The 27,066-nt window shown below is 46.3% G+C and overlaps 7 protein-coding genes across 10 annotated transcripts; 4 read left to right on the plus strand and 3 right to left on the minus strand.

Annotated features, from left to right (window-relative positions):
* Positions 1-1,098: 1,098 nt before the first annotated feature.
* LOC6596223 (clavesin-1) lies at positions 1,099-5,621 on the plus strand. Its single transcript, XM_026989707.1, has 4 exons — positions 1,099-1,327; positions 4,125-4,579; positions 4,653-4,943; positions 5,017-5,621. Coding segments are annotated over exons 1-4 (1,005 nt in total). The 5' UTR covers positions 1,099-1,326; the 3' UTR covers positions 5,275-5,621.
* Positions 5,622-6,433: 812 nt separating this feature from the next.
* On the plus strand, positions 6,434-9,282 carry LOC6596222. Of its 2 annotated transcripts, none has more exons than XM_026989706.1 (6): positions 6,434-7,383; positions 7,448-7,551; positions 7,609-7,783; positions 7,854-8,043; positions 8,102-8,250; positions 8,522-9,282. In XM_026989706.1, the coding sequence occupies exons 1-6, from the start codon at positions 7,150-7,152 to the stop codon at positions 9,137-9,139; spliced, it is 1,470 nt and encodes a 489-aa protein (XP_026845507.1). In that variant the 5' UTR covers positions 6,434-7,149; the 3' UTR covers positions 9,140-9,282. The 2 variants fall into 2 exon arrangements, with proteins under 2 accessions (XP_026845507.1, XP_002021182.1); XM_002021146.2 differs by having other exon boundaries at positions 6,436-7,383; positions 7,609-7,771; positions 7,833-8,043.
* A 364-nt stretch (positions 9,283-9,646) lies between these two features.
* LOC6596187 lies at positions 9,647-17,784 on the plus strand. 3 transcript variants are annotated; one of them, XM_002021144.2, is made up of 8 exons: positions 9,647-9,999; positions 13,363-13,505; positions 14,622-14,917; positions 15,004-15,714; positions 15,782-16,260; positions 16,319-16,433; positions 16,504-16,720; positions 16,778-17,784. In XM_002021144.2, exons 2-8 carry the CDS (start codon positions 13,443-13,445, stop codon positions 17,015-17,017), a joined length of 2,121 nt encoding a protein of 706 aa, XP_002021180.1. In that variant the 5' UTR covers positions 9,647-9,999; positions 13,363-13,442; the 3' UTR covers positions 17,018-17,784. The 3 variants fall into 3 exon arrangements, with proteins under 3 accessions (XP_002021180.1, XP_026845512.1, XP_026845513.1); XM_026989711.1 differs by having other exon boundaries at positions 9,647-9,876; XM_026989712.1 differs by lacking the exon at positions 9,647-9,999 and adding an exon at positions 12,687-12,700.
* A 59-nt stretch (positions 17,785-17,843) lies between these two features.
* On the minus strand, positions 17,844-20,257 carry LOC6596186 (protein odr-4 homolog). The gene is made up of 5 exons (XM_002021143.2): positions 20,130-20,257; positions 19,870-20,035; positions 19,728-19,803; positions 19,543-19,668; positions 17,844-19,096 (listed from the first exon to the last, which is right to left on the minus strand). The coding sequence occupies exons 1-5, from the start codon at positions 20,220-20,222 to the stop codon at positions 18,106-18,108; spliced, it is 1,452 nt and encodes a 483-aa protein (XP_002021179.1). The 5' UTR covers positions 20,223-20,257; the 3' UTR covers positions 17,844-18,105.
* A 2,353-nt stretch (positions 20,258-22,610) lies between these two features.
* On the minus strand, positions 22,611-23,446 carry LOC6596185. The gene has a single exon (XM_002021142.2). It carries the CDS (start codon positions 23,350-23,352, stop codon positions 22,726-22,728), a length of 627 nt encoding a protein of 208 aa, XP_002021178.1. The 5' UTR covers positions 23,353-23,446; the 3' UTR covers positions 22,611-22,725.
* An 840-nt stretch (positions 23,447-24,286) lies between these two features.
* On the minus strand, positions 24,287-24,654 carry LOC6596184. Its single transcript, XM_002021141.2, has one exon. The coding sequence runs from the start codon at positions 24,624-24,626 to the stop codon at positions 24,327-24,329; it is 300 nt and encodes a 99-aa protein (XP_002021177.1). The 5' UTR covers positions 24,627-24,654; the 3' UTR covers positions 24,287-24,326.
* A 413-nt stretch (positions 24,655-25,067) lies between these two features.
* On the plus strand, positions 25,068-25,476 carry LOC6596183 (cuticle protein 38). Its single transcript, XM_002021140.2, has one exon. The coding sequence runs from the start codon at positions 25,081-25,083 to the stop codon at positions 25,387-25,389; it is 309 nt and encodes a 102-aa protein (XP_002021176.1). The 5' UTR covers positions 25,068-25,080; the 3' UTR covers positions 25,390-25,476.
* The last annotated feature ends 1,590 nt before the right edge of the window (positions 25,477-27,066 follow it).

The following is a 27,066-nucleotide window of genomic DNA, read 5'->3' on the forward strand; positions in this document are numbered from 1 at the left end:
CTTCGACATCCAAGCCTATAAATAATTGTAATCCGAAAAAGAAGAGCTGGATTGGATAAAGTCTAGCCTTGGACTGGTTACAAATAAAGTTATAGAGTTGTAAAGCTGCTTTAAACAAATATTAAACAACAAAAATGATAGCCTCTGTCCCGAAGAGATTTCATTGTTGGCTATAAACTTGAATCTTGGGAGAGATAGTGTCTCTAAATACTCTTTCTATCCATACTACATACAATATTAACAGGGAGAGGGACAAGTCTATATCGGATTGTGGATCTGTGGCTGATGTTCCAGGAACACATATTTTCATATATGTATACTTTGTAGAACCGGAAATGATATAGCTAGAAAATATAATAATGATTATAATTTTTTTGGTTAGAATTGTGGATATTTTCGGTTATCGCTGGATCGAACTAAATTCCAAATATTCGGCAATGGGCATGTGCACGTTATTAGATGCGCCAAGATCCGAAATGATGCATGAAAATGTTATTACACCCATTACCATTACGGATGACTAATTATTTGTGGATTATTCAGTACACTGTATAATCTACTTACTTCCTAGGGGTACCTTAGGGTGACGTCACCTCATCGCATCAGCACCCCGCAGATGTTAAAAGATAATGAAAAACAACACGCGCTGAATGAATATTTTTGGTACTTCGCCTTTGAACCCTTGGATGGTAATTCGCGGCTGGCTTTGGTTTTAGGGGAAGATGATGATCATAGGATAGGATAGGTTCTTGGCCCCAATTTCGTAGTAAAGTTAGATTTTTTTTTGTAGCTTTGGTCTACAGATCTCTGCCATAATAGAAACGTGTCTTGTTTTTCAGGCACAAAATCATCCAAAGGCTTTTTAAAGAGGTCTTACATAGGACGGGACGGGACGTTGCTTCCACCAAAAGCGCAATATGCTGCCGCGTTGCGTCGCGTCGCGGCAGCGGTTCGGCTTGGATCGGCTCGGCTCGGAATCCCCACTCAAACTCCGACTCAAGCGTCAATTGAGTGGAAACACCAACGGCCGAGAGCGTGGCTTAAATAAATTTTCAGTTAACCAAAAATCGCCAGTTTCGCTCAAAGCGTCCCCACGTTCACATCGTCTCGACGCCAGTTGCGGAGCTCGCACCAAAAGCGGAGGAGATAGACTGAACCGATCCCCAAGCAACGCGCGCTATCACACATCCCATAACACACAGAAAGTGTTATATAATTTCTTACATTTTTCAATTTTTTTACTTGTGAAACTTCGGTCATTTTCGCGTACCGTACCCCCAGTACCCAGTACCCAGTACCAGTGCCAGTGCGTAAATCGAATCAAAAAGTGAGTTGAGGGGATCAGAATTATGCCATACATAGGACACATATATGGGCAGACAGTTGGTAAAAGGATTGAGAGGTACACATGCTCGGGAAAAGAAAAGCTTACTTGCGCAGCAAAGAAAAACTTTCGCTTTCACTCTGGGCTCTCGGGTCTTGGCTCTTGGCACAGCAGCAGTTGCGCATGCGCCAACGCTATTGCGGCATGCGTCGTTTGCTTGGCTTAACCTACTACCTCTTAGGATTTGTTTGGGCGTGTGGGGGGGGCGGGAGCGGGAGCCCATCCCATTAAGTTCGAGATCGAGGCTTTGACCTACGAAACATGGTCTGGGTCCCTAAAAAAGTCGTAATGCCTTAACAACTCACTCAGTGTGTACGGAAAGCGAGTAAGCGAGTACTTATCACTGAAGCATTAACAAGCACAACTAACTATTGACCCATTGCTGTTGCTGTTGCTGTTGCTGTTGATGTTTTCCCAAGCGATGAGTATGAGTCAATTACAATATTACGAGTGTAGCCAACTTTTGTAGCTTTGTTCGCTGTCTTAATTGTGAAACCAACACCAAAGGCCTGCAAGGTCTTGTCCCCCGAAGTTGGCCAACGCCATAAAGCGCAAAGTGGATTGGATGGAAAATGTACGTGGTGGTAGTGGTGGTGGCGGTGGTATATAGTAAAAATGCAAGTTGTGTGCTGTCTGTCCGTGGGTTGGCTTAGTACTCGTATAAATATTCATGGCAAGTACTTTTATTGTGCAATGTCCATGGACGTGATTTCCTTTGGTCAACCTCGACTAGAAATCTGCGAGGAATGGAATCGATTCCCATAGATACTATCTAGACATCTAATGGAGTGGTAGTCGTAGGCCATCCAATAGTCAGCCTTGGAACGTGCTTGTAATTCCAGATGCGTTAATGAAGCCCGCTGATTACAGTTCGAAATTCGAATAATAGATTCTGTCAGATCATTTTGACACATGAATACAAATCGCTACTCATGCGCCGAACATTAAGGTTCTGGCCCAGACGAACCGAATTGTACAATGCACCAGTCCAGTCGCTGATGCCCCGTAATTGAGGCAAATGCAATCTATACGATAATACGGAAAGGAAAATGAAAATGCAAATTTGTCGAGTCGTAAAATCGAAATTGAGCCAAAGCAACGAACGAATTGCCTGCCAATGGGGCACGGTCATGGGGTGGGATTGAGCAAGTAATACCTTACTTTGGAGGAGTGTACGGATGGATAGCAGTGTGGATAGTAGTGCTGGTTGGGGAGCACCAGCCTGGAGCAGTCAGAAACCAGTTTTGAGCGTATTTTTGGGGCCTGCACTTTCCACTCCTCTCCACTCTTCTCCTCCACTCCACTCTACTCCACTCCAAGCTTAATGCTGGACTTATAAGACGGCGTATAAACGTACTTCGGCTGTGGCTGTGGCTATAACTGTGGCTAGCTTTTATGCTGTGATGTAACCATCGGGCTAATTGGCAGAGCGGATGCCCGAAGAGCAAAAAAAAAGAAAAGAAAGAAGAAACTGAATTGTTACGAATCGCATGTTTCCAGCCATCGCCGCATCTTCATCTTCATGTTCATCTGGTCGGGTCTGCTGTCCCCATAAATGATCGAGTTGCCACAATCCATTGCCATTCCCCTGAATGCTGAATGGGTTATGGGCTACTTATGTACATGTATGTATGTATGTATGGCCTTATGTACCATGCATACAATATTGTATATTTCGATATGTGCAATAAATTGAGCGTATTCAAAGCAGGGCATGTTACACGTTTAATTTTACAACAGAGCCTTAACTGATTAACCTGACGGACTGATGGACTGACGGACAGTTCGTTTGTTGTACGTTGAAAACTGTGTGAAGGCCATGAAAGTGGAAAAAACTTGATTTTGGAATCGACTAGATATGGCATGGCATGGCATGGCATGGCCTATGTGGCGGTCTGGTTGCTCGCTCGTAAACAGTTTGTTGACCAAAAATACATACATAGTCGGTCTCTTCGCTGTTTATTTAGTGGCTGTGGACTTAAGCAGCAGCCGCAACAGCCGCAGCAGGCGAGGAGGGCTTTCATTAAGGCAAGTCAAACACGTAATTATAGGGCAGTTACCCAGCCAATCCAATCCAGTCCAGTCCCGACCATCTCTCTTTTGACCTTCGCTTTATTTTGGATGGGATGGGTTTCGGATGGATAGAAATTTAAATGCCGATTAAATGACAACACCAACGACGGACAGCAGCAGACAGCAGAGATCGGACGATACCGCTTTCATATGCAAAACTAAACTGGCGGCCGTTTTTGGGTCACGGTCAATGGAACCAGCTTCCAAAACAGCTGGAAAGTTACGGAAATGATAGCGCCACAGCCGCGGTCGCCGCCTCCGCCTACAGATTAGCCAACAAAGAGATATCATGCATATTCAAATCGATGTGGGCATCATCTACAGCTGAAGAGCCATTGCACTCCTCCATCCACCAGCCACCAGCCACCATCCACCATGACACCTAAGACTTGGCTGCACAATAGTAGTAGTCATAGATATATGTGTTTGCATAGGTATGCGCTGATGATGTGGGCTACTAAACTGTGGTGACCCTTGAGAGTTCGATGATTTTTAGCGTGTTTCGGGGTTGAGCAAGCGCACTCAGCGGACACCGCAACGGTGTCTTTGGCTGTGCCTTGGTCTGTGTGTGTGTGTTCAAGGCCGACCAGCCAATTAGTGATCAAGAAAATTAATAGCCAATGCGATTTTAACCGGTCAACTTTTTGATTTGCTTTGCTTCGCTTAGTGCTCGAAACAGAGGTGCTGCAACAACCAAAACTCAATGGTCCCATGGCCAGCGGTGGCGACTATGACTACCCGTATGTGTGCGGCCTCAGTGCCGACATGAAGGTGGTGGCCAAGGAGGAGCTGCACGAGGACGAGAATATACGTCGGCAGGCGCTCGCCCAGTTCCGGGAGTGGATCGACAAGCATCCGCATATCAAGAAATGCCGCACCGATGCCGTCTTCCTGCTGCGCTTCCTACGCACAAAAAAGTTCTCCGTTCCGTCGGCCTGCGAGATGCTCGAGCGTTACCTGACCATTCGCCAGCTGTTCCCGCAGTGGTTCCAGCATCTGGACATCAATGATCCGGCCATAAATGAGATATTCGAGAATGGTTACCTGGTGCCGCTGCCTCAGCGGGATGCCATCGGGCGCCAGGTCATCTTCTCGGTGGCCGCAAAGTTCGATCCTTACAAGGTACGAGACCATTGATCATTGTATACTACAAAAACATATGCAATAACGTTAAATAACTTTATTTTCGATTCAGTTTACTTCTGTGCAAATGGCTCGTGTGCACAGCCTCATTTGCGAGGCCCTTCTGGACGATGAGGACTCGCAGGTGGCAGGATACGTATACATCAACGACGAGAGTGGCATGAATATGGGATTTGTCAGCCTCTGGTCGCTGACCGACCTACGCAGCATTGTCAAGTGCATCCAGAACTCGACACCCATGCGACACAAGGAGACCCACTTCGTCAATATACCCCACTACGCCAACAGAATCATAGAACTGGGCGTGTCTATGCTCAGCGACAAGCTGAAGAAGCGCATAATTGTAAGACGAACACTCAATTCAGTGACACAATCCCTAGACGCGCTAAGCTCTGGTTTTCCCCTCGTTTCCATAGGTCCATAAAAATGTCGATGCTCTGTCCAAGTCGAAGATAGATCCCGCCATCTTACCAAAGGAATATGGCGGCACTGTGCCCATGGCGGAGATGATTGCCCAGTTCAAACAGAAATTGGTGCAGCGCCGTGCTGCCATTCTCGCCCTGGACGACATGCGCATCGAGATCACCAAGGATGCGGCCAATTTTGCGGGCAACGATATCGGAGACCTCGACGCCGGAGTAGTCGGTAGTTTTAGGAAGCTGGAAGTGGACTAGGAACCCCGCCGGAGGACCTTGATCGTAGACTAAGCTAGGATTAGGTCACATTACCATTGAGACAACTGACAAATACGCGCGGGCATGCACACTTTTCGTACCTATTTAAAGCATTAACACTAAATTATATTTGTAACTACAATGCAATTGGGAACTCTCTGCATCTCTCCCTCTCTCCCTCGTCCTTCCCTCCGCTCTCAGGACACACCGATGCCAGGCGGTACAGGGGTATCGCCAGAGGACGAAGTTGCGGTTGAGTTTTCGAGTTGTATCTTCGATCCATGCGTTATGTACTGTTACAAAAAAATGTCTATTTAAATATATGTATATATTCTTGTGAATTTGAATTATTTGAAACATCCTAGGTATTTCATTATTCGGTGTATTTCCTTTGAGTGGTTTCTATATATTTTACATATGGGCGGGAATCAGAAAACAGTTCCGCAAATGTACCTAAAACGGGTCTGAAAAAAACGTTAAAATATGATTGCGATCAGGCCCTTAAATTCAGACACTTTATAGATTTCCTTATGGATATTACCGGAGAGTGTATCCATAAAATGGTTAATACATGGCACTACCATAATGTATACCAGTAAATTTTAAATTAATAAGCTAGTATTTCGTATCACAGCTTATCCGAACCGAACAGAACGGTTGAGAGGTCGTGAGTGTGGTGTATGGTGTCATTGGAGACATACTGATTCGGTTGTTGAACGCAATCCCTGTTAAACAGATCCAATTATGGGTACAATACATTTACAGACGGCACGAGGAGGGTTATTCTGGGGCACACCACACTCAAAGCCGGATGGGATGGCAGGGAACAACGAGGCGTGCCGTGCCAGCGATCGTAATTAGTTCGTGTCTGAAGAAGTAGTTGCTCTTTTGTAGCGCGATAACGGTGACACAGTCGTCGGCCCCCGGCCCGGCCTCGAGAGAATCTTAGTGCATTCTATAGCGGCAAGAGAACAGAGCTCTCCGTACGAAAGTTCTTTTGCCTGTGCTTGGCTGTGTGTCTGTGTGTGTGTCTGTGTGTATCCATACTTGCGGACGTGAGAATGAGTGTCGGCATTATGATTGTACTCTTTATTATATGGCCGCAATACGAAGTAATTCTCAAGTTAACTTTTCAGTTGAATCGGAGCGCGCGAGCATGAGCATCATCCAGAGAGAAGGCACCGCGGCTCCAATCTTAATTTAAGTTGTTAATTTTCGCGCTCTGTGCCTGTGCTAAATGACCTTAAGTGATTCTCGACCTACCTGTACGTAGAAACCCACGAGCTGAGTAATTCCAGTAGTAACGCGATCAGTCTCTGGAACGGCGGAGTATTCTAGTACCTAATACATATACATATGTATCCCTGAAATGCAATAATTTGAGCCGATGAAAATCTATGAAATGTTTATAAGTGTTGTTGTCTATTGGGGAGAATCATCGGGTATCTATGTGTAATTCCAACGGTCACGATTTATTGACATGAGCAGTTTACTTAGCAAGTGAATGAGAGAAGCGAGAGCGAGCTTTCCCACACAAAGAAATCAAACAGAAAGCTTTGGGCGAACAGCTGTTCCAGTGTACGAACTAAGCTTTGGGGTTTATTGCTCTCTGAGCATGTGACAGCCGCCACTGGCTGCACTTTCCAGCCGGAGAGATATTTCTCTATCTCTCCACCACCACCACCCCCACCCATCAAAGGTAGCTCCAATTTTTATCAGCACGAAGTACGAGTCACACAGATAAGGAGAAGCCGGCGGGTGTTAAGTCATTTTCAAAATTTATCGCTTCGTTACTTTGCGCAATCGAATGGGAAGGGAGAACGCGACGCGTAATGCAGTGCGTAGTCGAGTCGAACCCCCCTCCGAGCAACAATCATGAATAAGCTACGATCCCTGCTGCCGGGCCAACAGACGCCCTCACAGGCCTCCTCCCGCCACTCGGTGGCACTAGAGCCGGAGATTGGCTTTCAGATCACCATCGACACCGCTGGCGGCGAGAGTGCTACCAAGAACACAGCGGCAGTGCCCGAACTCAATGTCCATCTCATAGCCGCCCGACATCTTCCCTCCCTGTTCGGGTTCAAGATCGTTCAGGGGTATTTGATAAAGGTAATGATGATTTATATCGCTTTCCATATCGTTTGAATGACTCTCTCTTTGTACTGCTATTCAGGTGAAGTTATTTCCCGGAACGAAGCGCTTGGACAGCAGCATTCAAACCAACACGTGGCCAAAGTTCAATGAAAACTTCAAGTTTCCACTGGTTCCAGACATTAAGTAAGAACTATGGCCCGCTTTTCCGCTGTCAGTGAAATTAAAAGTTTCATTAATCAGATCTTCACTGAAACATGGCTCCGCACGGGACATGCTGTCCCGCCGTTCCACCAATAACCACCAGCAGACAAGCCAAACGATTCACGTCCCAGAGCCGGACGAACTTTTTGCCGGCCAATTTGTGGTCTTCACCGTGTACGCTCTCCTGGAACTACCTGCCGCAGTGAGTCAGTCAGTGAGTGATCCGCCCGCCCCTTTGTTGGCTAACATCCCTGTTTTAACAGAGTTTTAATCGCTTTAACAAGACATACCGATCGCTGAAGGAAAGGAGCTCCAATTTTGTGCAGCGTTTGGTTGACTCATCGCCGGGTACTCCCAACGAATCAAAGCCCGAAGCTCTCGGCAAGCCGAACGACGGAAAGACGAAGAAAAAATCGGAGAACCCAAGGGATGCCATGCCACCGTTGACCATCAGCGAGTCCCGGAGGAACATAGGTGAGTGTCAAGTGGGGACACACACATTCTTCGAAACTTCGCTGATCGGTTCTCTCAGGTTCCGTCACTTGCTACCTGGAGCCCAAACTTTTTAAGCGGAATGCACGAACTGGGTGCTATTCCTCGGAAGAGCTATGGCTTCCCATCAAAGATATAACGACGACGGTCTCCAAAACATCGTCCAGCAGCAACAACAACAATAACACTGTAAGTTAGAAATAAAGAAAGACATAACTACTGCTTGTGCGTACATATATGACTGTTACCAAATAACCTGACCCGAACTTGTGTTGACATGGCGCCCAAGCGTTCCAGCGGCCCAGTGTATGTTTTTCAACGTAATGGAGATGTACCTTAATTGTCCAGAGTGAAAGCTGACTCCGCCGATTGCAGTTGGGAAACCACAACAACACAAGAAAACAAATTATTTGGAATGGCAATCCCAACAGCTAAATTAATTGTCGCACTTTATTTCCAGCTTAATAACTCTCCCAAAGGCGTTGTCGAGCTGGCCCTCGAGGTGCGCGATCTCGGCGAGGGGGAGCCACCAGAAGGCGGCGGCATTCCCGAGACGACTCCGACGCCAACTCCTGCACCAGGACCTGCATCGAACAATTGGCAACGAATGACCGCCGAGGTGAAGCGGAAGATGGGCATGAGCAATGCCAGCCATATCGAGTCCGGCAGATACGTTCTGCGCGTTACGACCACGCGCATGCGCTGCTCTAACAAAGTCAAGGATGAGCTGGAGGCCACGGCCAGTGCTGGAGTCTACGTGAAGACCACTGCCTTTGAGCATGGCATCTACATAGATGCCTGGAAGTCGCCCAACTTCTTCCCATCGCTCTCTACCAAATGGGACGATGGTACGGACGCCAATGAGGGAACAATAACCATCCCGCTCCGCAGTCTGGAGCAGCTGGAGAACATTGTCATACGGGTAACACTGGCCACGAAGAAGATGGGCAAGAAACTGGTTCTGGGCACAGTTCTGATCGGGGGCGATCGTGCTGGGGACACGGGCTCGGAGCAGATGCGTCTTATCCGGGAGACTCCACCCGGCGAGCGGGTGGCTGCATGGCACTGCTATCAATAGTATCCAGCTCTAGCCCAAGATGAAAGCCAAGCAATTCCATGCCAATGTAAATAGCATACGTTTTAGCCATTTAATATCCAAATCAAAGTGTAGGTTTCTACGTACTCATATGTGTACTTTTCGATCATAAAATTATTAAATTTAATTGTAAACAGTAAAGTATTTCATCGGGAAAGTTGGTTCATTTCTCATCGTCGACGGCGTGTAACACTTGGTTTACAACCAGCAGCGGCACCTTCTCATGATTCGGCGGCGTCTGGATCAGCAAAGAAACAGACGGACGGACGGACAGACAGACATATGTGCGTGCCCTGGCCTGGGTTTTTCGCTTGGAGGAAGCTACATATACGAAATACTACGTAAATTTTTCCCACTATCCCACTATTCCAACGCACTGTGCACGGCCGAAATGTGTGTGGAAAAAGTCGTCGCATATGGGACGTTTTTTTCAGCTCCGAGCGAACGTTGGATTGGCGTCCGCTCAGTTCTCGAGAAGCCGTCGGTTGGATCGGATCGGATCGTTGTGTGCTCTGCTACTTCGCTACTGTGCTACTGTGCCACTGTGGTGTGGAGTTATGAGGAGAGGCAACGCACTACGGATCGCAGTTCTTGTGGTGTGGCTTATGCCTCTGTGCCGCTGATTTTTTGTCTGTGTAAAAATAAAATTGCTCAAATACGAAATACATAAAGTGCCTGTCTAGTGCGCGAAGCTGCCTTTTGAGAATATTGAAAAGCAGGTAAACATTGGGCAAACGTTGACATTCGACTCGAATCGAATCGAATCGAAATTACCTTCAAAATGCATCTCCTATGATTCGGAAAAGTTGCGAATCGAAGTGCAGTTGCCGCCTGATATACGAGTATGTACGACATATAAGTTTCATTCATGACAACAATCTGTGTTCGAATATACTATGCTATATGCTGATCTGCATTCATGCGAACTCTGATACATACATACATACATGTACATACATGTACATGAGCATATATGCACATATGTGCTCTCATCTGTGTTTAAAATGCGTTTAATTCATCTGTTGAAAATGGGCGGCACTGTTCTGGGGTGTTTGGTGGAGTAGGGGGAGGTGGAGGTGGAGGGGGGAGGAGGCCGAGGGAGAGGCATCTTTGTGATGGCATCTCGCCGACGTATCTGCTGCGGCAGTGTGCGTGCGCCAGTCGAAGCATGATTTATTTTCAACAACTTCCGCCAACAACTTAGTCGCCGCAGAACCACATTTACATAGTGTAATGCGTAGCCTAATACAAAAGAAATCGAAAACGGTTTCCGATACAAGCGACCGGACTACGGGTCCCGCCGACTAATAAATTAAGAGAACCCGAATCTGTGACGCGATTTCGGCCACCACAGCCACTGCCCGGTGGGCTGCCTGCCCACCGCTTCCCACCGCTGCCCACCAGATAGACAAAAGCTAACGAAGCTCGATCTTTCGGTAATCGGTGCGGTGCGTCATTAAAATTGCATTTCGTTAAACGGGGGCGCCCGCGGACCTGCCACTGCAACGCAGCGCGACAGCTGCTCGGTCCAACCAGACACTGTGGCTGGCTGGCTGGCTGGCCGGCTAGAGATCGGGTGCAAATAAGCACACATCCCAACCCACTAGTGGACCCACCAGTGGCCGCTTAGCCAACGCATCTGTGGAAGTTGTTGATCTCTGGCCAGAGATCCAAATTTGTACATTTCATTCATAAAAAGCGAAGAGCCGAGCAGAGCAGAGCAGAGCAGAGCAGAGCAGAGCGTACTGTTTCCAAACAAAATACGCCACAGCCACAGCTACAGCCACAGCTACACAACCTATTGACCGACCACATGCCGAGAAGGTGTGGGTGTGGGAGGGCCTGAAGATGGGTTGCAAGATCATGTTTGGTTTGTGCTGGGCGTTGGGTGGGATCAAGTAAACATATTTATTTATGAGCTCTTTCGCCCATTAGATATACTCGCAAGTATGCAAAAGGTGGGATAATTTGATAAACGGACATTTGGCTTCCGAGCCACCGCCACAGGCATTTATTTTCCAAATCCAACATCTGGGTAATATGCGATAATTTTATGGTGCGAGTATTTATGACGCCAAGTCGACGCGTCGACCCCGTCATAGTTGATTTTTAATCGCACTTTGTCAAGGTAAGGCAAAGCGCTGTGGTTGCCGATGCTGCCGAAGGCGGAGGTGGAGGTGGAGGTGGAGGCGGAGGCGGTGCCATTGGCGGCTGCGGGTCGCCAGTGGCAGCTAGCGGTTTGTTTACCCGGACAGATCACAGATCGCAGATCGCAGATCGGGAGGGAGGCAGATCTCGGGAGACTGACTGCCTGAGACTGCCGGAGACGGAGACGGAGACGGCTTCTCTGTTTGCTGCTCTGTTTGCTATGCGGACGCATCGTGTTCTAATTTAAGAATCCGCGTCGCTCCACGCACACACAAATGTACTATTTCCGTCTACTATATGACAATTAGGGTGGACTCTTCCACTTGATACTGGCATCAAGTAACATAGTTCTTGTGCTATAATACCAGTCGCTTTATTGCTAGAAAGTGTAGATATAGTACAGCCTTAAAAGATATGGTAAAACTTTTCGAAATAATATTATTATATGTATATTCCAGCGGGAAATGTCCACCTTAATGCATACCCATATATCGTCAGGTGTATGAATAGTTCTCTAGCGCTTTATTTGTTGTGGAATTTTATTTCCAACCGGCGAAAACATTCTTCACTTCACAGCACAGCAGGCAGGAGGGCGGACAGGCGGTCGGGCAGGCGGGCAGGCGGGAAGCGTTACCCAATATCATCTTATTGGATTGCTTATTAGATGGAAGCGCTGACACAACACCCATAGACATTTCTCGAGTGTATTTCAGGCTTGTAGTACGAGTACAATAGTGTTTATTATTTGTGGAAATTGTACACCTATGATTGATTGATAAACAAGGCAAATATCGGTTTAGTTTTCTTAAATGGAAACCTGATAAACATATGTATTTGTTGTATACATTTCTGGTATGTTTTGGTCATTGCGGGAAGAACCAGAATCCGCTAACTGGAGAGATGCATCTGCATCTGCATCGTGACAGAGCCAGAGCCATAGCCATAGCCAGAGCGAGCGCCAGAGCAGCCCTGTCGCCTTGCGGCTGTCCTTAATGGTGGGAGCTGGTTTCAGCGCATCTGACCTTATATGTATGAGCAGCAGATACGAGATACTTGGGTCGCCATCTGAATATGGTCAACATTCAGTGTTGACGTAAGATCGATGTACTGTACATACGCGTGAACCAACAGGCTGTGCTCGTTGCTGGTTGCTTCTGCTGCTTCTGGGACTACTTAAAATTCCTCGGTGCAGTTGGGATTCGAAAGCGGTGAGAGGTGGGGGTGGGGGTGGGGATGCGAGTACGAGTACCAGTACGCGAGTATTAGTTTGCCAGACCCCCCCCCTTACAAACACTCGTACCCCAAACCGACAAAGGCACTCGCATCCCACAATCCCCAGCATCAGCACCAGCACCAGCATCAGCATCATCCCAATGCTGTGCCTTTGAAAAAAATGTATGTACATAGTTTATCTTTATGTTTTTGTGCTTTTTTTTTTGTTTTCAATTTTCCCTTCCCCATTCCCCAGTCTGCTTGTAATTAGTACATGTATGAGTATGTAGCTAATTAATTTTCACTTTCTGGCCCACGCTTTTGATCGCTTTGGGCTAAGGTCTTATACAAGTTCAAATGTTTTTGCTTTGTAGTGGGAGTGGGAGCGGGATCGGAGCGGAGCGGGAGCGGGATCACATCGGCATTGGCATCGTTTAATTGTGCAGTGCCACAAGGAGCGGAGCAGACTTCTTGGATTGTTTTACTTTGACGCAAATGAGTCGCTTAGTTCGGGTAAATTAGGCAAATGAATTGGCACTTAAAAGCATGTCAGATGAGCATGAGGATGAGATGAGTCCCCTTTGAGAGTACCCTACCGAACCGAACCACACGTACAAGTACAGGTTCAAGTACAAGTGCTTCTGCTTGTGCAGCCAACATGAAAGATACAATACATTATATAAGATAATTGGATTATTGCAAAAACCAGTAGCCTTTCTTTGGCTTCTGTTGCGCAACTGTCGCCATAGGAGGATCTCTTTCTTACTCTAAAATACAGAACATTTTGCCAATACTTTTCCGAATCATTAATACAGTATTGTACTATTCTTTCTTTTCTCTATTAGACGTACAGTGCATTTATCACGTCCCCGGGTGGACGGTCTATTATCCAACACAACGACAACGAGATCATTAGCAACTAAGCATGAAAGTAATGTGCTATATTTTTGAATTCCTGTCAGTTGTTCAACTGCTGGTCGAAACTCAGGTGAGTCTATTGAATGCTCGGATGCCGGTACCCATACCGATATCGATGCTGACATAAAATACCGATCGCCCACCCACTTGACCTAGCTATTTGAATATTACGTCAACTCGAAACAATTCGATTCCATGGGGAACGGAACGGTGTGGTGTGTACTACTAACAATTGCAAGGTCAATTACCGCGTCCAAATTAGTCGCACTCTCGGTTTTTTTTTTGTTTTTTGTCATTGCTGATTGGGAAACGAAACTTATGTATATGTAGGTTGAAAATCGGGTCCGGAACGATGTCAGAGTCTCCTTGAGCTTGAGGTGGTGCCGGGGGCATTGCATGCGGCTCGGTTCGGTTCGTATTTCCGCATGATTTCATGAGAATTTCGCGGCTCCAGTGTTCCCCAAAATTTGATAGACAGACGGCCATGACCTACGGGGGATTTTACTAAAGGTGGATCTCAGTGTGGGAATTTAGTTGATATGACGATAGTTATAGAGCAATATACCCTGTTCGATACTTGGGTTCATTTATTCTTCAATAACTACTAAATATTTATGGCATACTTTTGGGGAGATCCGTATCCCGAAACGACAAAGATCCCAAAGCAAACAAAATGCAATTACTACCTCTGTAAGCAACAGTTATATGGATTTATATAGGGATACGCGGCTGCCATCGAAGCCTATTTTAGACTTGGGATGGATGTGGCTGTGGCTGTGGATGTAGGGATACGACAATCGCCAGCTCTGCCGTGTCGGCAAAAAGCGTATGTTATTTATAGCGGCCGACGGCGCGTCGCATTGGGAACTGGAGCTGGGACCGAAGTACTTTTCTCGGAGACGAGATCCCAATGCGAACGCAGACACCGAAACTGTCGAGAGCAATGACACTTCAAATAAAAAGCGGCGACATCTCGCCTGTGCCATTGTCTGATTTATGGCAGATGGGTGAAGCTGGGTGAAGCAAATGTTGAGGGGCTGCCTCCTTAGGGCCTCCGACCGGCCTAAGGCGGCGGCTGAAATGGGAGTCCGAAACTGTGGGTCGCAGATCGCATTACACGTCCCGTCCCATAAAACAGGAAACCGAAGCCTTCTCTGTTGGTAATTGAAATGCTTTTCCCCGTCAGAGTGGGCACGTCCAAGAGGCGAAAAGGTCCATAAATGCAGAGATACGAGACGCACTGGGCCACCATCGGTCGTACCATGGCTCCCACTGGATCGACGGAAAGCGGGTCCACCGGATGCGTATGCCCCACCAGCGCTGGAGTGGCCGGCGACGGTCGATCAACCATCACCAGCCCTTCAGCCGCTGGACCCAGTGGACGCCCTGTGACGAGGAGTGCGTAAAGCGGCGGGAGCGATACTGCAAGGCGAAGCGCCGTTGTGGTCACACCAAGCACGTGGAGCAGAGCAAGTGTCGACGGTGAGTGGCGAGGAGTTTTAGGTCTTGATTCAAATATCTATGGTGTTCAATATATCTATGTACGGTATGTGTGCTATGCATTGCAGCTGCCATCCGGCACCACATCCACCTATGAAGTGGCATCAGACAATAGCCAGAGAGCCGGTGCACATCCAGCAGGAGCATCACAGCCAGCCGTCGATAATCATCAATGCAGCGGCTGCTGCTTCAAGTGGTCCCTCTTCTACATACGCCACGGCACACCCGCCAGAACCCCCCACCAGCTATTGGCCGCCAAGTCCTCCCCACGAATCGGTGGAGGTGGTGCACAGGGTGCCATCGCATCGTCCCAAAGTGGTGTACAGCGAGGAGGATGAGGAGCAGGAGCAGGAACAGGAATCTGATGACTCGGGGTACTCCGGAGAGCGCGGCGACTTCTTTGTGCTCAAACACAATCGCCACAGGCGACGACAACGCCCCAGGAAGCGTCCGCAAAGGATTAAAAAGCCGAGCTACTCCTACGAAGATGATGATTTTGACGACTATTTGCAGCCAAAGTCCCTGCGGCCACGGAACATGATCGTGGACAGCAGCAGCGGCCTAGAGGGCGACATTTTCCAGTACGAGGACTTTGATCTCGAGCAGGAGAACCTCGAACCGGAGTCGGAGGAATACCTCGACTTCCGAAACGACAGCTGGCCCCAGTCGCCGAAGGAACGATACACGCCAGACGGACTCATTCCACGCCGCAGACGTATTTACTCCAAGTGGAGCCGGTGGAGCAGGTGCACTCCGAAATGCACCACGCGACGCTACAAGTAAGATTGAGCCACTCCTGACGAAGTCGTCCCTAACCCCCAGCTATTCCTTTTATCCTTCTCTCAGAAAGTGTCGAATCAACGAGCAGTGCGGTCGCGAGGTGCTCCGCGAGATCGCCTACTGCTACACGGAGGGAAGCTTCTGCCAGCAGTGGCTGCAGACCCAGTTTCAGAAGACGCCCGCCTATGAGACGAGGCCTGGTCCCGGCTCAGCTCCTGCCATGCAGCGCAGGCAGTCGGACGCCGCAATGAACAGGCTTACGAACAACGAACTTGGGGTAATCATGACCAGCAAGGGCTATCGTGGGCCAGAGTACACGCCGATCAAGCTCCACTGCGGCATCGCGCGCAGCGGGAGCGGACGACGCAACATGAACAACATGCTGAAGATTATTGGTGGCAAGGCGGCTAGAAAGGGGGAGTGGCCGTGGCAGGTGGCCATCCTGAACCGCTTCAAGGAGGCCTTCTGCGGAGGCACGCTCGTTGCGCCCAGCTGGGTCCTTACAGCCGCCCACTGTGTTCGGAAGGTGCTCTACGTACGCCTAGGTGGGTATTTCAAGAAAAATTAGTCCTGGGACAGCTAGCTATATGATATGACCCACAGGGGAGCACAATCTCGACTACGAGGACGGATCCGAGGTGCAGCTGCGGGTGCTGAAGAGCTTTAAACACCCGAACTTCGATAGGCGTACGGTCGACAGCGATGTGGCACTTCTAAGGTGGGTAGAAATGCGTCTAACTAACCTGGAAACTCCTCCTCAATCTGCCAGTCTCTTTCTCTCTCCAAAGGCTCCCTAAGCCAGCCAATGCCACCACCTGGATTGGCTACTCTTGTCTGCCACGACCCTTTCAGGCACTGCCCAAAAATGTGGACTGCACGGTGATCGGATGGGGGAAGCGTCGCAACCACGATGCGGCGGGCACGAGCGTGCTGCACAAAGCGAATGTGCCCATCATCCCAATGGATAACTGCCGAAACGTTTACCACGACTACACCATCACAAAGGTACTTATCAATATACAAGACTCTATCGGGATCCTATATGGGAATTCTTTATTGCAGAACATGTTTTGCGCTGGTCACCGCCGTGGACTCATCGACACCTGTGCCGGGGACTCGGGCGGCCCTTTACTGTGCCGTGACACCACCAAGCCCAACCATCCGTGGACCATCTTTGGCATAACTTCGTTCGGCGATGGCTGCGCCAAGCGCAACAAATTCGGAATATATGCCCGGGTGCCGAACTACGTCGACTGGGTGTGGTCCGTGGTTAACTGCAATGGAAACTGCAAGATGCAGTAGTCATTGCTGATTTATTTTTGATTTATTGATGCTGGGGACTTGAGTCCGATCTGTAGCAGAGGCTGTGAAAGATTAATGTATACCTTAAGTGCCTTAAGATCCGTGAGGTAAATCCTCAGATTACGAGCCCAAACTTATGAAAGCTAGAAGTTCCCTAAATAAGTCCATGCATGTAATTAAGTCTATTCGGAAAGGGTTTAAAAAAAACCATTCAAACGATGTTTCGACTCCAAATCTCGTTCTAGCTGGGCTCCCTTATGTACATAGAAACTCGTAAATAATTTTTTTTACTCGACCCAACTTTATGTTATATGTTAAAAAGTTATATATGTATGTATATCTCGTATTCCCGTAAGCTAAGTTAAGAACATGCAGAAATCTGAGATTCACCAATGTACTTAACCACAGTTTAGTTGGCAGCACACTTTTAATGAACATTTTTAAGAGATTCAACAATCAAATCAATGTGTAAATAATGCAAGTATTTGACTTTTTACCCTGTCTAATAAGTATTTTAATGATCAATTAACGAAAATGTAGTAGAATAGCAAATTAAGTCAATTAAGTCAGGTCTGATGGCAGAAACGAAACCCGTTTAGATCAGTCTAGAGCTATTTTGAATCGAAGTACCCAGATGGGTACACGATTTATGGCGCTATTGGAATTGCTATGGAATTCAAGAGATCTACAGAATTGAGCAGAATTCATATACATATGTAATCAAAATTCCAACAATTCCAAATTCTGCTGCTCTGCTGATAAATCATTTCCTGAGATGTAAAACAGATGAACGCAGGAAGGGAAATACCAAAGATCGAAAGAAATGTACATTATGCATTAGTTTATATTTATTGGTGTTAAATGCCGCGCACGCTTTTTATCCACAATAAAATTATTTAACGTGACCCCTATACACATTTTTTTACCTCTACGAGTACACAATGGATTATAAAAACAAACGATCACAAGAGAGAGGTGAGTGTGCACACGCGCACACTTGCAAATAATAGTATATCTGTATATAAAAAAATTCCGTACAAAGATCTACATATAGGGGGAGGAGTCCATCCGATTGGCATCCCAGCTGCCTATTTGTCAGTCAATATGTAGTGAAGGGCCACCGACGTCATCAGCACCAGGAGGGCGACGGCAATGCCCAGCATATAGAGGCTGCGCGACAGCTCCGGGTTTGGCATCGAGCTGGTCGTGCTGCGTATGTCGTCTTCTTGGTCTCCGCTTGCAAGGACGTTCGCAAAGTTAATATCGTCCGGCTGTCCCTCGGCATCCATGGTAATTGCTTCTGGGTCCAATTCCACGTCAAGGATTTGCTTTGCCTGTGCCACGACAACGGTGGGAGCCTCACCACGGAATAGGTATTCAGAGAACTGCACAGCGACGGCGGTAGATGTACTCGGGCCTTCTGAAGGTAGGCTAAAGAATACTCGACGTGGCGGCTCGCTTATAAAGGTGGCTTCGTTGGTGACGTATGGGTCCGTAAGGCCATCGCAGTAGACTTGGATGCGCGTTGTCAATGAGCGCAGAACGTCATCGCGCAGGTAGCGCTTCACGTCCGCGATGCTGTTCCGCGCACTGCAGTAGATGCGCGTAGAGATGATACCGCTCATACGCAGACAGCCGTTGAACTCGCGCACCTTAATATCTGTTGGCTTGGCAAGCTGACACTTTACCGGGAGTAGAATGCTGGCACGAATGATCTCAGATCCGCCAACGAATCCTTGTGAGCCCATGAGGCGCAGAGCATCGGATACATCGCTATCTGATGTTGTCGCAGAGTTACCCGCTGCGGCTTTGAGTTCTTCTTCTTTGCTTTTACTCTTCTTAATGTAGGTCTGCAAGTCGATGGTGTCCTCGACGAACTCGTTCTGAAGAAACACCTCGCTGACAAGAATGGTTTTGCGAAATGCAAGTATAACATTTTTAAGCTGGTCCTCTATGTTGATCCGACGCACCGTTTCCACTATGGGCAAGATGTCCTCCAAGTCGTATGAGCATTCAATCTGTATCCACTCGAACGGCCTGTCCACAAACTTGAACTCCATGTTGGAGAAGGTACCTCCGCTGTCAAGGGACAAGATAAATAGAGTTCGCATTAGTCCGTCAAGCGAGGCACAATTGAAAGCTAAATACAACACATACAATATAACGATATTATGGGGTGTACTAATACATAAAATGCATTCAGAGAAATCAGAATTGTACGAACAGGGGAAAGAAAACTAAATCATCATATATCACGACTAGATGCGAAAACGATTTATAATAATCTGCTAAAGATATGAAAATTGATTGGACTGATGCAAATTCGAGTAGTTGTTCTCATGTTATTTACCATATGATGCATTTTATGTTTGCCGTAAAATACGTTTTCTTGCAATGTCTATTTGAATACGTATAGTGTGTAAGCAATTCGTTTGGTAAAAGAAAAGATACACAATGAATATTCAGAGTAGCTCAACGACTGACCCGCAATTGGGGCTCAAGGGGGAGCGGAGCTGGTTACTTACTTGCCGTAGGTGTAACTCTTGCACACCACTTGCTTGTTGGCCAGGGAGTACGAGAGGAATGCGTAGTCGCTCTGTGCCAAATCGGTGGTATATATGCCGAGAGAATTATTGTTTTTCAATAGAATGCTGCAGGAAAGGGTAAAATTCAGCCGCTTTTCTTTTTGGATTCCATAATAGACACTCACTCGAAGACTTCAGAGAATATCTTTTTGGCCGTCTTTATTTCGGCACTCTGGTCATCGACTGAGGAAACAAAGATTCCTGCAAAGCAAAGCAAACACATTATATGGTACTTCCTCCCCTCAGTGGGCGCGCAAGCATACATACCGATGACGTCAAATGAGCCGGGACACATTTTGCTTGCGCTCAGCCATTGGGAGGCCAACGCCTGTGAGCTTATGGTCAGTCCGACTTCCGTCAAGTCCTCCAGGTCGACATCCTCTTCGTTATTCCTGGCCAAATGGACCACAAACGTTTTGGTCAGATCGGCTTGCTGTCGTCGCCGTCCATTGCATTGCGCGAGGGGTAGAGAGTTGAGCGAGCGGGGCCGTGGACAACAAACAAATCTACGTGGCGGTGTTACTTACATGGCCGATGATGATGCCGTACGAGAACCGGTGTTCCCGTGCGCACTTCTCCAAGTAGTGCTCATCCGCTTTGCTTAGGAGCAGTGTGCGCATTGTAAAAATTTATCTTGATAAATTAAATTAAATTTCTATTTAGAATTTAAAATCTTGTTGTCAGTGTTCGTTTAGATGAGCCTGGAGAACAGAGCCCACTTAAGCCCCCTTTATTAAAACAGTTCAATGACTTGAGGTATATGGTGGAAAATATTACTAATTGTAAATTCTTCTTGTAGATCCATGCCATCTGAGCTTAAAAAAAAACCATATCTTTTATCTGAACTGCGCTAAAATGATTAAATTTTCATTATTTTCGGTGGCATATTAATATACCCACTGGTCTACAATGGGTTAATCGTTCTCCGTCGAGGGCTGGAAACCATATTCCCCGATTTTGATATTCGATTTGATATTACTGGCTAGCTAAGACTTTCAGCTCTGAACAAATAATTTTATCTCATTGAGGAAATACTTTCGTACAAGACTGGCTATTTATAAGAACTCATGTTGGTTGGATTGCTTATAGAATAAGGTTTATACAAAAAAGGTCATGAAAAATGTACATTTTGTACATGTTAGCTACGTAATAACTACACATTGGCTACATATCAACTACATATTTATGGAGTGGGGCAATTGTATACCCTATTTCCTTTAATTCATGTTAAAATTCTGCTTTCCAAGCTGATTTGATACATTAATAATGACGTTTTCTCAGAATGACCTGTTGAAATGACAAGCAAGTCCTCAATTCTATAATATCCTTCTTCCAAGGGTATGCTAAATTTTGCTCATTTTGAATAGCTAGAGATAATAATTTGATCGATCAGTTAAATGGCGTTTATTCTTTGTGGTTGTGCAAATCGATCTTGCAGCATCTTTGAAGACTAACAAAGAACACCTGTGAGCTAATTCGACTTCAAAACACATATATATAAGTTATTTTATTCTGCATTAAACATTAAAACAGTTTACATTGACCGCGAGGTTTTTACTTTAGTGTGTACGGATATTTAACGAGGGGGAACGTTGTGAGTTGCTGCGGACACCGCAACTCTACAGTTATACCCGATACTAAGTCAGTATATGTAGCTCTCCTCCGGCAGACGGCGCTAATATTAAACAAAACGACGAAGAGTGTGTGCGAGAGAGACAGAAAATCAGTCTGAGCGTGACGTCGGGCGCTGCGTAGCCACTGAAAATTGTTTTTTTTTCTTTTCTGCTATAAAAATTATCCGATCTGATCCAAATTCAGCAACTGGATAGATATGGTCATTCTCTATGATTCTGCGTTTTTAGTTTTCTCGAATCTGCAATATTGTGGATGCAACAGATTCTCGTCCTTTGTGGGGGCGGAAGGGGGTGGGGCGAAATTTTGAGATATACGTTTTATAGTGAGATCTAACAGAAGTGCGGATACCAAATTTGGTTACTCTAGCCTTAATAGTCTCTGAGATTTATGAATATCCCCAGATCTGCATCCTTTGCGGGGGCGGAAGGGGGTGTGGCGAAATTTTGAAACAAACTCGTCTCGGTCCGATATATTAGGAGTCTGGATACCAAATTGGGTTAATCTAGCTTTTATAGTCTCTGAGATCTAGGCGCTAATGTTTTACTCTAAGCAAAGCCGCCTATGCTACGTGTGTGTTAGAGAGAGACAGGGCGAGAAAAAATGAAATTGTTTTCTTGATGCTGGCTATAATAATAATACGATCCAGTTCAGATTCTGCAGTCTAAAAGATATGGTCATTCTCTACGACTCTGCGTTTTTGGTTTTATCGTATCTTTAAAAATGTGGATGCCACAGATTTTCGTCCTTTGTGGGGGCGGAAGTGGGCGGGGCAAAGTTTTGAAATGATTTTGTAGCAGTGACATATCACAGAAGCCTGGATCCAAAACATCGTTGCTCTAGCTCTTATAGTCTTTGAGCACTATGCGCTGAAGGGGACGGACAGACGGACAGACGGACGGACGGACGGACGGACAGACGGACAGACAGACATGGCTCAATCGACTCGGCTATTGATGCTGATCAAGAATATATATACTTTATGGGGTCGGAAACGATTCCTTCTGGACGTTACACACATCCACTTTTACCACAAATCTAATATACCCCAATACTCATTTTGAGTATCGGGTATAAAAATATAAATAAACGAAGGCCTTAAGAATTTTCCTTAATACTTTGAATTCTTCGGAATACCTCTTGTGGCCTCTGTTTAGTTGATAAAGCTTTAGGTTATTCAGGAGCTTTCAACAGTTTAACACGAAGTTTTAGAGTCCGCACTACAGATGGGTGGCTTGGGAGATCATCCCGGTGATCATCTCCAAAAAAAATAAACGAGTGCTCAATGATGTGTCGAAGACGCATGTCGATAGCACCCTCTAGTTTAGTCCAGAAGACCATGCTCAATCTCACTAATATGAACGACAAAGATTGTCTCCATCACAACATCCATACGGAACCATTTATTGGGTAGTAAATCGATGACGTCCAACATAGTTAGTTTCTATGTTTAAAGAAGAGTTTTAATAAAAATGTAAAAACAGTTTTGGTTCAGTTCTTTGTAATTCTCAAGTACTTTATGTAATTAACTAGTTTTTCCATTTCCTTATTGTGCATCTCATACACATCATGTGAAATCGCCCAGACGTCTGTGTCTGCAATCATTTCCATCTCAAAAACATTCCCTTTCTTGTTCCACACAGCATCGGAAAAGTGTTTTTGAACTCTGCGGTACAGTGATCGTGCACAGAATGTGTTCACGGTTATTTGGTCTACAATTTTGAAGTCTGCTCTATTACTGTACATGGAATTCACTTGATTGTAGTCCTTCCCTAGAGCCGTAGGCGTCGACAGGAACATATGGTATAAACGCTTCCGTTCGAGTGGTTTTTTTAGACACAGGAAACACAGACTCTGTGTGTAGTCGACATTGTACGGATCGATTGGAGGTGGTGGAGAGCTACATTTCAACAGAATTCCACGTAGGATTACTGGAAATCTCATAGCGTTGATTTTGGGGTGTGCCTGCCGTGGATCTGTAGCATCAGCCGTCTTCTTTATCTCCCAAATGCGAGGAGTGTCTTCACGTCTTCCAGATATATTCAGCACTGGAGCTTGGGATGGCTCAATTTTGTCGATGGTGGTACTACTGGCACTATTGTTTGTTTCGAATTCCATTGCTTTTGGTTTGTTTTTCTCTACAATATGTATATGCTATCGTTACGAATATCTATGCAACAACTAAGCATTAAGCACTGACGGCCTTTTAACTGGACGGATTGTTTAGTGGGAGCTCGAAAGCAACAAAATTATTTCGCAAGCAAAAGCTCGCACCAAAACAAAAGCTTTTAATGTTAGTGATGGGAATGGTGCTACTATGAAAATTATTGTCTTTGTAGATTTGTATTTGATATCGATAGCTAGGATAGCTTGGTAAAAAAATGTGGAGAACATAATTTTTTACAGTGTTTTTTTTCATTTTCATTTAGATTTTGTTTCTTATGATCTTTGTGTGGATGTGTGTGTAGTTAATAAAAAGTATTGATCGTTAGTAATCATACGTTTTCAGCAATGAAATAAATTTATCATTAGGCATAGACATAACTAAAAACAATAATAAAAACAAACAATAATACAAGTATCACTTCCGCATCGCAGCAAAATTCGCTCTCTGTGGCATTCGCGTTAGGCTTAAACGGTCACCTGATGGACATATTTTTACGTCTATCGGTTGAAATTGCTACTAGGGCTGGAAAAATCCATCGAGCTTATCGATGGTTGATAATTAATTGAAACTTTCTGCACACCATCAGTAGTGCGCGAAAAAATTGAACCGCCGATATGATGGCCGAAACTCCAGCCCCAACCTCAAACTGAACTCTCAAATAACTTCTGAATAAAATTTAAAACCGAAGAAAAATTTTATAAACGTTGCAGCATTCTTCTTACAAGACAGTGACGTCGGGGGAGAACTTCCCGTGGCCTGTAGCCTTTGTTTTATCAGGTTCTTTTTTTGTTTTTGCGCCAAACACCTTAAACCAAATCATCATTGCCGATAGTAAGAACGAACGAGATTCATTCATTTCTAAAACAAGCTTTATATTTTGCATAATTTTGTAAAATTCATTTCATTGGTTCCATTCATCCTGCATTCACTTCCTCAGCAGAACAGGAGCTGCGCTGAAGGCAGCAGTATAGGGAGATGCCACATAAGGGGAAGCGACATACGGAGAGGCGACGTAAGGAGATGCCAGGTATGGGGATGCCACATAAGGAGATGCTGCTGCCACGTAGGGTGCCGCAAAGTTTCCGTGATATTCCCGGCTGTAGACAGCAGCCGCTGGGCCAGCAGCCACCAGAGGCGCAGAGTAGGCGAAAGGAGCCACAATTCCGGGCTTGGCCGAGACGCAGGCAATCAGAGCGACGAAGGCGAGGGCGAAGAACTTGAACATCTTGAATGGATTGTTGTACGGTCGAGTGTTTCAAACTGAACTGATGACAATTGCTGAATGAACGACGTGTTTTATAGCCACCAATCCCACAGCAGGTCTGCCTGCAGGGCAACCTTCGACCGTTCGAAAAACCAAAGGCTGGTAGTTGGTATTAATTTTTGGCCTGCTTAATGCTGCTTAGTTAAAAGAGACTTCCCCACAGCACACGACGCTTGTGTCGCTTGTGCCGAACCACTACGGGGCTACTACATACGTGACTGGCGTGCCAAAGAGGGGCCTCAGAATTCGGTTGTTGGGCTGGCGCGAGACCTTGCAAGGCCATTTGGCAGGCACTCAACCTCCACTGTGTGTGGGGCAATAGCTATATAAGCTACGGCCCACCGCCTGTTTGGGCATCAGTTGCATTTGTTCCATTCAACAAGTAAAACAATAAAAAAAACCCAATCCTTCCAAGATGTTCAAGTTCGTCGCCGCCGTTGTCCTCGCTATGATTGCCTGCGTTGCCGCCAAGCCCGGAATCGTGGCTCCCCTGGCCTACTCCGCCCCCTACGTTGCTGCCTCTCCCTACGTGGCGGCGTCTCCCTATGTGGCGTCTCCGTATGTGGCATCTCCCTACGTTGCCTCCCCGTACACTGCCGCCTACGCTTCTCCGTACACCGCTGCCTACACCGCTGCTGCCTACGCCTCCCCCTACGCAGCCGCCTACACAGCCCCTTATGCCGCTGCTGCCGCCTACACAGCCCCCCTGCTGCTGAAAAAGTAGAGTACACACCGGAAGTGCCACCCGCCCACCTGTAACCTGAACGGAAGTCGCATGAATTCTCTCCTGCAATGAATCACTGAAATAAACTCTATCAAACGAACAGTAAATATCTCTCATTCATTCGTGGGGAACTGCTGATGTAAATACTACGGAACTATTGTTTCAATGGATATGTGATGGTATACCGTCTCAAGACAGCTGTTCTCTTAAAGAGCTACGTTGTAGATCACACAAAAACAAGTAAATCAATAATATATCAGTTGCTGCAGTATCGATCTGGCAACAACCAAACGGGGAAGGCAGCCGGAGGGCGTCCGGCTCAAAAAGAGGACGCTGATTTAAAGTGGGAATATCAACGGAGCGGGCCAGGATGTATCATTAAATATATATAGTTGGGAGCTGGGATCATCGGTTTTCAATTAACTTTCAACAGGGTTCCCACGCTTTTCGGCTGAGGCGTCTAGCCACCGGCGCGTCATCATGCCAGCCAGCCAGCCCCAGGAAAGTTCTGCATGTGTTAATATAACCAATCCAATCCAATTATCTAATGCAGAAAGTTCGTTCGCGACGAGTACGGTGTATGATCTGGCACATCTATATACAGTATGGTTAGGTTAGTGGTTAAACATTCAAATAGTTATATACGTCTATCGGTAATTGCGCACCTCTAGAGCCTGTTATCCGTAAGATGTGCCATCTCTAGCACTTGTCGGTTATATTTCAAATGGGAGTGATGGCGTTGCCACATCAATGAAATATACTTTGGAGGTATAAATTTGATTTGTATGCACTTTTGTGGTACCTAAAAATTACAGAATTTATTAAAAACTCAACATAAGTTGAATCCCCCTTGAGGGAAGTCCTCAAATTAGTGCCTCACCTGCATCTGCTGCATCTGTGGTGTGATTGCACTCGCCCTAAGCAATCCTCGTAAAGACCCCAGCATGTGTGCCACCCAACTGGTCAAGTGTCTTGTGGACTATGGAGCGAACGGACGCGATCGGTAATCGAATTAGGTAAACAAACACTCCATAAGGCGGGCGTACGTTGATAATGTGTGCATAAGCAAATAGGAGACGGACAAGACGGACGAGACGGCAGGAACGACGGCCAGCGATTGCGCCGGTGGTGATGACGGGGCCGAAACCGAACCGAAACCAAATGAAATTTTCGTTTAGGTGGTCGCCAACGGCTGCGAGCCATCTGCTTGTGTGAATGCTTGATTGTTGAAGTGCCACTCGATGGGGCGAGGGCGCACGCTACTCTCCAGCGTCTCCGGGCTCGCGTCTTATTTACTTAGTAAATTATTCCTGTTCGATTGTTTGCGTTTGCTCTGGATCTCTGGCACAAAAGCCCTCGAACGTCATCGTCAGCCCCATCGTTGTCATTGTCGTTGTTGTTGTCGTTGTCGTTGTCGTTGTCGTCGTTGGTTCATTCATGATTCGCCTTTCACAAATTTGATTTGTACTACAATATATACGGATCGATGTGTGCCATAATGTGCACTTTGCATCCGAACATACATATGTACATTCATATGTACCAGCAAATACTCGTAGTATTCAGCAGTTCTGATCAGCTTAGTGAGACATCTCATTATCGACGGTTCTCTCAAGACGATGCATTCTCCACTTATACGTACATGCATCCCGTTTCACTTGCAGATTTATTTCCATC

Source organism: Drosophila persimilis, unplaced genomic scaffold (genome assembly GCF_003286085.1).
Source record: "Drosophila persimilis strain 14011-0111.01,24,50 unplaced genomic scaffold, DperRS2 tig00000431-arrow-pilon, whole genome shotgun sequence".
NCBI lineage: Eukaryota > Metazoa > Arthropoda > Insecta > Diptera > Drosophilidae > Drosophila > Drosophila persimilis.